The sequence below is a fragment of the Cokeromyces recurvatus genome (assembly GCF_025118155.1).
Source record: "Cokeromyces recurvatus strain NRRL 2243 chromosome Unknown BX663scaffold_20, whole genome shotgun sequence".
NCBI classification, from domain to species: domain Eukaryota; kingdom Fungi; phylum Mucoromycota; class Mucoromycetes; order Mucorales; family Mucoraceae; genus Cokeromyces; species Cokeromyces recurvatus.
In genome coordinates this window covers 523354-533448 of record NW_026251406.1, presented here as the reverse complement: position 1 = coordinate 533448, position 10095 = coordinate 523354, and the positions used below count along the sequence as shown (strand labels likewise).

The following is a 10095-nucleotide window of genomic DNA, read 5'->3' as shown; positions in this document are numbered from 1 at the left end:
CTTTTCTTTCATAAGATTACCTAAACTATCTTGCTAATAAAACATATTTTGTCACAAAAGACTCGATCTCTTTCTGATAGATACTTTTATAAATATTTTAACTGTAACTAATAATCCAAACCACCCATCTTTAAATACTTGGCAAAGCAAATAAATATACATAAAATGATTCTATACTATTTTTTCTCTGTTATTTCTAAATACGACAGTTATTAATATTTCTATTGGTATAACTTGTGCCGCAAATTGTATTCATAATGTTATTAATTAGCTGCATTTCTAGAAATCTGCTTTCTAGTAATTAACAATCCTAATCAAGTCATAGTCTTATTATTAGTCTAGTTGATAATCTATCCTTTCTTATATATTCTGACTTTTCTAAATCATTTTGTTGTTGTGAATAAGCATATTAATTTATTTTATCTTTTACTATTCACTGGCTTTCACTTTGCTCATTAGAGTTCATGTAAATAGTTGGAACAATGCACTAAATCCTTTATAATAAAAAAGTTCCATAAAACTAGATCCAAGATTAAGAACGCAAGGAATTTCAAATTGTACCAAGAAATATAAAACACTGACTTTATGAACATTCTAAAAAAAATGGTAATCTTAAAAAAAAAACAAATGTCCTTTTACAATCAGGAATAATGATCCCAAACATTCTTCCAATTCTACAAAAGCTTGTACAAGAAAAAAAAAAAAAGACATACCCTGTATCTCACATGCACAAACTACCTACTAAAATATAAACAGTCTATTATATTAGTTAGGTAATAACGGGTTTAACGTTGGTCGTTTAGGAAAAGAGACCAGAAAAAAAAAAGGTCGCGTTATTTATCATACAATTTTTATTATTAAACTTTCAACACCCTTCATCAAATATATTGTACCAATAGTTTGCTCATTAATTTAAAATGCACCTCAAACAAGTTAAATATAACATAAGTTTGAACTTTTTATATTAAATGCGGCATTTTTTTTAGTATGGGAGGTAACGAGAGTATATGAATATCTCCTCTGATAGTTTTCTGTTAAAATTAAAATAGATGTATACATGTGTTAGGCATTTGAATATAATTCATGTCTGCTCTATCTGTACATGCTTAGGTACTAGAACTGAAGCCTGGCATATAAATATTTTATTTTGCGTGCATGTAATTCTCAAATATACATTATGATTATTATACCAGAAGCATAGTAGATGCTTGTAGGCCTGATTACTGTTATTGTATATAGGCTAAATAGTTTTTTGACAGTTTATTTTTATTAAAAAGATTGGTTTAGAAGATATCATATATCTTTCCATAATAATACTATTTATAATGTCTATTGTATTCATCATATATACACATTAAAATAATAATAATAAAAAAAAACTTTATATTGAATAGGATTTAAATAGAATGATATTAAAAATATTATACTTGTATTTATAGATATAACTACATAAATTAAATAAGATGTTTTATCTTATGAGCTTATATTTTATAAGCATTCATACTTTAATAACAATAAAGGAAAAAAAAACGTGTATTCAAGTCATTAGTTAATCATTAAGCATATTTAATGAATAATTCACCATAGATTTATGACTTGCTTCTATTAACTGTTTATAAACACTAATAACAAATTTTTATAAAAGAGCAGTTATACTCTATTCTTTGACATTATTTAAAATTCAAAATGATACATCTCACTCAAACTTTAATGAAACATTGACGTTTGATTACAAATCTATATCAAATTAAAATTTAACCTAAAAGTAGTACTAGTTTTATTATTTTGTATGATTTAGAATAATAAAAATGCTTTATTTCTTATTTAATTGCTCAAATATGTAAAAAATAGAATAAAAAATAATAGTAAATATTATTACATTTTCATTGAATTACTCTTTCGAAATGGAGCTATTCTTGCCTATTTGTAAACAGAGGATTCATTTTTTTTTTTGAGCTGTTTGTATATTAGGCAAAAGAATATCAAATATATTGTTTATATACAAAATGGAAGGATTATTAATTCCCTCCACTCATCTATCTTATGTCTTCTTTATTATAAGCATAGAAATATTATAAATAATCATATACAAAATAGAAATTAAAAGTAATGCGCATGAGACAATGGCTAAATAGAAAGGACTAAGCCATGGTCTTGCTTTCAATGCTATAAATCGACATTGGTTATTAATGGTATCTTGTCTATTTGGAATATTGTTTTTCTCGTTCGTTGGAATTGATATAGATATTTGCTCCCTTAATATTGAGGGCGAACTACTATATGAATGCATCCTTCTGGTATGATTATGTATTGTTGAGGGAATAACTACTTGTTCTGGAAGAGATGATGAAATATTATACAATGATGAACGATCACTAGGTGGACATAAAGTCTCTGTTTCAAAAGAGTCTCTGCTTAAAGTGTCATGAATGGAAAACGAATGATGAGACACTAATTCTGGTGAACTTTCACTTGAAGGATAACATAATGTATTATTTTTAACATTGTAAGTTGAGTTTACGCTATCAATTGAATGTGCATAATTAATAGGGCTTGTCACTCTGTCTATATCATTATCTGTCGAATTTGTCATTGTAGAACGTGAAAGAGAACTTTTTGGAGATACAGGGGCTGATTTATTATGAAGGGTTAAATCTGAAAGTGCTATTTCTTCTGAACAAACCAAAGAATATTTTATATTTTCATTCTTGAAAGAATCTGCGTATTTTCTAGAGACAAAATACAAGACAAACGGTAAAACAAAATTGATAGTCTTTTAAAATATTAGTTATATGTATTTTTTGATTTTTTTTAATAAAAATACGTACTGATTGAAAGAAGAGACTTGTCCAATTTTGAAGAGATCCAATCTAATCCTTTGTTTGAATAATCCTAAAATAAAAGCTATGTAATGCCTTTTTTTTTCTTTTAAATATGTATACCACTTGAAGAAATTTAAAGATTTATATGATAATTAAACATTTCGCAAATATGATAAAGGTGAAAAAACCAATAGTAAGAATGAATAATGCTACTGCTATCTTAATTAGCTCCAGCTAAAGTATATAAATCCATTTATGTTACAAATATCTCCTAGAAGAGTGGCTCAAGTTTAAGTTATAGGAGGGAAAATAAAATCATCAAGTATAAATTCTGATAGCTGTAATAAAAGAGGCTTCTACTATAAGGATAAGCTTATCTTGTGTTTTACAAGTTATACATTTGATACTGTATCCTAACTTTAATAAAATATCAGTTATTTTGAAATATTATTTGAAGTCATTAAGATTATTAATAAAAACAGAGACTATACTAACTTTGACTTGTAAAGTAGTTGCATTTAATTTACATATAATGCTGCATCATATAGAAAAGTGTATCAATAGACTAGAATTTTGAACGATTTCAGATCTTAAGAGTTACTAGCATAATCATTAAAAAAAAAAGAAAATCTGTAGTTTTCTTTTCACTTTCTATCCTATTTGATTATATAACTTGCAGCTTTTTTTTGTTATTTATTTAGAGTAAATATGACTCAGTAGTGTGAATATGTATGCATATCTGTATATAAATGATAAGTTTATAAAAATAAATGATAATAATAAGGAATAAGGGTATACACATGTATTTTTTAAGAATAATTTAAATATACAAATATTACTATTTTGATGTTACTATAGCGTATTTAATTATACTAAGCATTATCTAAAGGTCATTATATGATACTAACTACACTGCTAATACCTATAGCTTATTAAAGCCTTTTCTGCTATTTTATTTTATTTTTATATGAGAATAGTATTATAATGTATCAATCTTTTGAAAGTATGACTATATCTAATAATAGGACTTTGGGTAAATGAAATTACTTTATTTACACACTGTTCTTACCAAAGCTTATGTTACATAGCCACTATAATTATATCTATACTTTGCTTTGGAAACTTGTTTTATAATTAGTTATAAATTCTATATTCAAGTACATGATCATCTAGATGATACTCTATTATATCTATTGTATATTAAATGTAGAAAACGATTCAAGTTGTCTATGTTTAATGTGGATATATTATTAGACATAGAGCAGTGACTGTATAATTGTAAGCTAAAATATACATGTGTAAATAGACGTTAACGTTATTATAACCAGTTTTATGTCAAGTTATTCCTGCTATTTCACAACAGCTTATAAAACGTGATTTATCAATTAGCTAAAAGAAAGTCAAATAGAATGCTTAGAAAATAAAACAAGCTAATAAATAAAAGAACCTATGTAACGTCTTATTATTGTATCAAGTAATACTAAATTATTAACCGACATAACAAATAATATAGATTATTTAACTTACTATTGAATCACTCTTACAATTAACTCATTATGAATATTACTAATAAAAAGTTCTCTTATCTTACTATGATCGACCTTCACTTATGGATATTATCCAAAGTCATAGCCAATATTCATCATTTCGTCTAAACTAAAGAAAGACGTCTTTTGTTATCCTTTGTTTACTTATTATTTTTCTGTAACTTTATTCTCAAAGAAATTTTTATATACAAATTTCTTTGATTCATAGAACAAAATTTCTGAAGATGTGCTGTTTATTATTTTTAAATGTCAGCCTGACAAAATTAGGACGGATACAACTTTCTTTTTACATCAAATTTTTCTTTCTTACACATAATATGCCATATAACGATTCTAATTATCATATCGATGACAAAGAGGAAGATTCAATCAAGCCAGAAGTATATATGTATATTGACTGATACAACACGAGATAATTAATTAATATATTGTAAATATAGGAAGAGTTTAATCTTAAACAATGCACCATTTATGCTATTGATTGTAGATCGTCCATGATACAACTCAATGAACATGGTGAAATTCCCTTATTAATGATTTTAAAAAGTATTCGCTTAAAATGTCTAGACAAAATAAACTCAAGGTCGACTGATCAGATGGGACTTATTTTATTTGGAACAGTAAAAAAAAATAAAAAATAAAATAGAGATGGATAAAGATGATAACTGCTTCTAATATATATACATATATATATGCTTATAAACATAGAGAGAAAAGAATAATTCAGCTAATAAAGACAACATTTATGTTTTACAACCGTTAGATATACTAGACGCACCACGTATGAAAGAGATTGACATGTTGATTCAAAGTAAGAAAAAAAAAAAAAAACTAATATATTATCAATCCTTTTGACACATTATTTTATTAGATATTTCATTCATAAAAGAGAAATATGGATCAACAGATGAGTTATTTCCTATTAGTGATTTATTTTGGGTTTGTTCAGATATTATGTTAAGGTATATTTAAAGTACAAACGATGATAGATATGACTATAGACACATACATGTATGTATGTATGTATATACGTGTTTAATATAGTGCGCCCAAGTTATCGATAAAACGAGTTATTTTGATTACAGACAACGATGATCCAACAAGCCATAATCCAGTCTATAGAAAAACAGCGATACAAAGAGTCAAGGTAAAAAGTGATGACTTGTATTTTATTGATATTTAATGTATGACATGATAGGATTTAAATCATGTTGGAGTTGAATGTATTGTATTTGGTTTAGATAGAGTTGGACATACATTTGATAAAGACATTTTTTACAAGGTAAATATATACATGTATATATAAAAGAAAGAAAGAAAGAAAGAAAGAAAGAAAGAAATAAAGAAAATATGTATATCCTTTATCAATAGGATATCAGCTATTTTAATGATTATCAATTAAAAGAAGAAAAAGACGACTTTAAAGACAAAGTATTATCATATACAGGCAAACTAAGTGATTTATTTGAAAAAATCAAAACATTTCAAACAACTACAAGATCAGGATTCCGTTTACCACTTCAAATAGCACCTAATTTAATCATTGGTATTAGAGGGTAAAATAAACATACACATGCATGCATGCATGCATACATAAAGAAGAAGAAAAGACTTAGATTTATATTAAATAGATACAATATGATTATTGAACAGAAAATTGATAATCCAAGGTATTTTTATACAAGTGGAGAACAATTAAAAGAAGTCAAATCTATTACAAGATGGAAATGTGCGGTAAGAAAAAGACAGACGGAGAGAGAGAGAGAGAGAGAGAGAGAGAGAGAGAGACAGAGAGACAGAAAGAAAGATGTATAATATTCATACTTTATTTAAGGATACAAATGAAATCCTCACTTCAATCGATATTAAAACAAGTTATAATTATGGAGGAGAAAAGGTTATACTTTCTAAACAAGATATTGAAAAGATTCAAACTGTAAACGAGCCAGGTAAAGGATAAGTTGTGTATCATATTTTATTTAACATGTTATTATTTAGGCATTCTTGTCTTGGGCTTTAGGGAATTAAAAGCTTTAAAAGCATATCATCAGATATCGCATCCATACTTTATTTATCCAGATGAAATGGTAAATCTATCTGTCATGTCTTAAATAATACTAACACACACATTTTAGCAATATAAAGAAAGTAAAAATGTATTCTTTTTATTATTGAATACATTATTAAATAAAGGACAAATGGCAATATGTTCTTTTGTTAAAAGACTGAATACAATCCCGAAAATAGTCGCTCTTTTACCTCAAGTAAATATCAATCTTGTTTCAAGGAATATTATTATTCATTTTTTTTTTCTCCTTAGGCTGAAAAAATAGACAAAAATGGAAATCAAATTGATCCTCCTGGATTTCAATTAATTATTTTACCTTTTGCGGATGAAATCCGTAATATACCGCCTTATACTATACCTGAAGACTTTGAATATTCATCTACATTAGCAAAACGCTTAATCGAGAAATTTACAATAAAAGAAGGATATAATCCAACCAAATATCATAATCCATGTAAGTCCTTATTTTATTCCCCTTTAAAAACATATCTATTTTATTGACTGTTATATTAGTTCTTCAAAATCATAAAAATTTGGTTCAAAAAATTGCTCTTGATAACGATCATGATTTGATTCATGATGCCGTTACACCAAACTATCATTTTATAGAATCTGTAAAATATTTTTTTTTGTATGTACATCTCACATTTTAATATTATTATTTGTAGAATCTTTCAAATGACATTGAAGCCTTTAAGAAATCTGTTGGTCTAGATACAATTTGCCTAGAAGATATAAATAACAATATTAAGCGAAAGGTAAAAAAAAAAAAAAAAAAAAAAAAAAAAAAAAAATAGATTTAATAATAATTCTCTATCTTTATCTTTAGACATCATCTATTGATAATGAATTGTTATTGTCTTACAAAAAATCAAAAACGGAAGAATTAACTGTTCCACAACATTGGGAAGCAAATACATTAAATAACGTAAAAAAAAAATTTCTCCTTATTGAATGAATGAATGAATATTCACATATTAGTTATTAGGTGACAAATAATTCACTCAAGGAATTTCTATTATCAGTTGGTATTCATCCAAAAAAGTTAAAAGCAGACTTAGTTTGTCAAGTAGATGCTTATTTAAAGACAAAGGTTGAAGAATTATAATTATCTTTTATATATGTTTTTATATATAAATAAGCGGTCATTAAACTGTAAAAAAAAAAAAAAAAATAAAAAAATCGATTTCTTAACAATCCGAAACAGAAAATATAATAAATATATTTTGTTAATAAAAATTTTTTATATTTACTTTTTTATATATTTATTTTTTATATATTTATTTTTTTTATATATTTATTTTTTTATATATTTATTTTTTTATATATTTATTTTTATCTTATATATTATATACATATTATAAATAGGGTATGCCTCATTTAAAAGCATCAAATAAAGAAGATGCAACCATTATTATAGGACTAGATCCTTCATTTACAGGAGTATTAAGAGGTGTTGCTCATGATGAATCAGAAGGTTGTACTGTAAAAGGCAATTGTATTGTTAAAGTAAATAAACCTATCAAAGTGAGAAGATTCTGGGTTTGGCTTGAAGGTCGAAGTAAAGTAACACTCAAATCGAATACTTATACTGTGGCTAGTTCAGAATCAACAGAGAGTAGAACATTGTATTCAAGAAATATTCATTTCTTGGGCGATGATGGTTTAACTCAGATCTTAACACCTGGTCAGTATATTTATCCATTTAGTTTTGATTTACCACCTAGTCTTCCTGCAAGTTTTCGTGGCAAGAGAGGTTATATTAGATATCGTTTACAAGCAGTCATTTATCGTCCTATGTTTGCTAGTGATATTCAAGTATCTCGTGATATTCCTATAAAACGTTGTTTGTTAAATGAGGAAACACCCATAGCTGAATTACGTGAAACATATGAAGGTAGACATCATACAAATAAACTTCATTATACTGCTACAGCTCCTAGTATTACTTATCGTGAAGGTGGGCTGGTTCGTCTAAATTTGACTATGCAACTTACTCGTCCTGAAACTCAGTCTATAAGAGTCGTCACTTGTGCTTTAAGAGAACGTATTCAATATCGTACTACAGATGGTCAAGCAAATACCGTCCTTAGCAAAACAGATAACCTTTTCCCTCTTGGCTATAGTACCTTCTATCCAAATCAATCACCTGATTATGATCCAAAAGAAAAAGCCGATTACAATGCTTTATTTCGTTTATGTCCAAGAGTGAATGCTGATTTGAATAGTAGACTAATGAAAGTAACTCATGCCTTGGTAGTGAATATTATGGTAGAGGATAGTTGTAAAGAGGATAATGATGATGATTATTGCGAATCAATGTATGATACAGAGGCAACAGAGTCTGAATGGGCTTCAGAGGATGATCGTATTGGTGATGTGAAATACCATCCTGTCGAAAGCCCAGCATCTACTCCACCTAATTCTGCTCCTAGTTCACCTGTCCTTAGTCGTTCATCTTCTACATCCTCGTTGGCATCTATATTTTCATTAGGTAGAAATCATAGTAATGAGGATGCAATGACTTCTATTCCAACTATCAAGAATACTCGTCGTAAACATAAACACGGTAGTCATCATAAGGATAATAATGAGCCACGCTTAATTCTATGTACTTTAGAAATACCTTTAGTGGTAACATCAAGAGAACATATCTGGAATGAAAAGCCTAATTTACCCCCTTCTTATGATGCTGTGGAGGAGCCTCCTAGTTATAATTCCTCTTTAGAAACTTTACCTCGAGCACCAACTTATAATGAATCCCCTTCTTCCTCATCTATTAATAAACCCAGTACACCGCTATCTGAAGGACAGTTATCAGCATCAGCATCAGCATCAGCATCGTCAGCATCATTATTATCATCATCAACGACATCAGAATCAAATCATCATCATAGCAATTCTTTTACAAATAATTTATCTTCTATTGCAAGTCATACTTCTACTAAACCAGATCCTTACCACTCTTAGAGCATATATATTACCCTATTTGTACATATTATAATATAGCATATACTTTTTTTTTTTTTTTTTTTTTTTTTTTTTTATATTTATATAGATTCAAATTTTAGACTTGACTTTTATTTTATTTCTCTCACTCTTTCCTTTTCAATAAAGCCCATACACATAGTGTATACATATTACATATATATGCGTGTGTGCATGATAAATATAGATGTATAAATATACATTTTTTTTATGCATTTCAAAGCCGTCACTTGTAATTGTAACTTAATTTAGTATGCATAACCTAATTTTGATCTGTGTACCTTATTTTGTTAAATGTTATGTAATCTTATGCAGTCTTGAATTTTTTCAAATTGATCTCTTTTCATAAAACAATGTTATAGCTTGTACTAATTTTATTTTATTTTTATTTATTTTTTATTTATTTTTTTTTAAAAAAAAGTACTTGCTCTATTGTCCTGTATCTCATTTGATGTTGCTTTAAATATGAGGTACAGTTTCCTAAAGTATATACATATTACATTTAAGCAGCTCATATAAGATGGAGAAAAGAAAAAAAAAAAAAACTCATAAAACTACAGTATAAATATTCATTGCTCTACAAACTCAAGTCACTTTATATCTTGAAACACCAATAAAACCTTTATTACTTTTTTCTTCAACTTACAACAAGTCAATGATGTGAAACTAT

The 10095-nt window shown here is 27.0% G+C and overlaps 3 protein-coding genes across 3 annotated transcripts; 2 read left to right on the top strand and 1 right to left on the bottom strand.

The window, feature by feature from the left end:
- Nucleotides 1–1896: 1896 nt before the first annotated feature.
- On the bottom strand, nucleotides 1897–2850 carry BX663DRAFT_516256 (uncharacterized protein). The gene is made up of 2 exons (XM_051528561.1): nucleotides 2829–2850; nucleotides 1897–2729 (listed from the first exon to the last, which is right to left on the bottom strand). The coding sequence occupies exon 2, from the start codon at nucleotides 2591–2593 to the stop codon at nucleotides 2042–2044; it is 552 nt and encodes a 183-aa protein (XP_051381067.1). The 5' UTR covers nucleotides 2594–2729; nucleotides 2829–2850; the 3' UTR covers nucleotides 1897–2041.
- Nucleotides 2851–4664: 1814 nt separating this feature from the next.
- Nucleotides 4665–7603, top strand: BX663DRAFT_516253 (SPOC like C-terminal domain-containing protein). The gene is made up of 16 exons (XM_051528560.1): nucleotides 4665–4749; nucleotides 4810–4989; nucleotides 5078–5180; nucleotides 5241–5331; nucleotides 5414–5516; nucleotides 5568–5651; nucleotides 5741–5925; nucleotides 6001–6103; nucleotides 6204–6318; nucleotides 6368–6456; nucleotides 6505–6633; nucleotides 6690–6891; nucleotides 6951–7051; nucleotides 7106–7195; nucleotides 7267–7365; nucleotides 7426–7603. Exons 1-16 carry the CDS (start codon nucleotides 4687–4689, stop codon nucleotides 7543–7545), a joined length of 1857 nt encoding a protein of 618 aa, XP_051381066.1. The 5' UTR covers nucleotides 4665–4686; the 3' UTR covers nucleotides 7546–7603.
- Nucleotides 7604–7687: 84 nt separating this feature from the next.
- BX663DRAFT_516251 (uncharacterized protein) lies at nucleotides 7688–9451 on the top strand. The gene has a single exon (XM_051528559.1). It carries the CDS (start codon nucleotides 7809–7811, stop codon nucleotides 9405–9407), a length of 1599 nt encoding a protein of 532 aa, XP_051381065.1. The 5' UTR covers nucleotides 7688–7808; the 3' UTR covers nucleotides 9408–9451.
- Nucleotides 9452–10095: the final 644 nt, after the last annotated feature.

What these genes read in the sequence shown, in the direction of transcription:
- BX663DRAFT_516251 (XM_051528559.1), top strand. Translation starts at nt 7,809, where the DNA reads ATGCCTCATTTAAAAGCATCAAATAAAGAAGATGCAACCATTATTATA.
- BX663DRAFT_516256 (XM_051528561.1), bottom strand. Translation starts at nt 2,593, where the DNA reads ATGACAAATTCGACAGATAATGATATAGACAGAGTGACAAGCCCTATT.
- BX663DRAFT_516253 (XM_051528560.1), top strand. Translation starts at nt 4,687, where the DNA reads ATGCCATATAACGATTCTAATTATCATATCGATGACAAAGAGGAAGAT. An exon ending in GACTTATTTTATTTGGAACA is followed by an intron (nt 4,990 to 5,077) that starts GTAAAAAAAAAT and finishes TTATAAACATAG; the next exon opens with AGAGAAAAGAATAATTCAGC. An exon ending in ATAACAATATTAAGCGAAAG is followed by an intron (nt 7,196 to 7,266) that starts GTAAAAAAAAAA and finishes CTTTATCTTTAG; the next exon opens with ACATCATCTATTGATAATGA.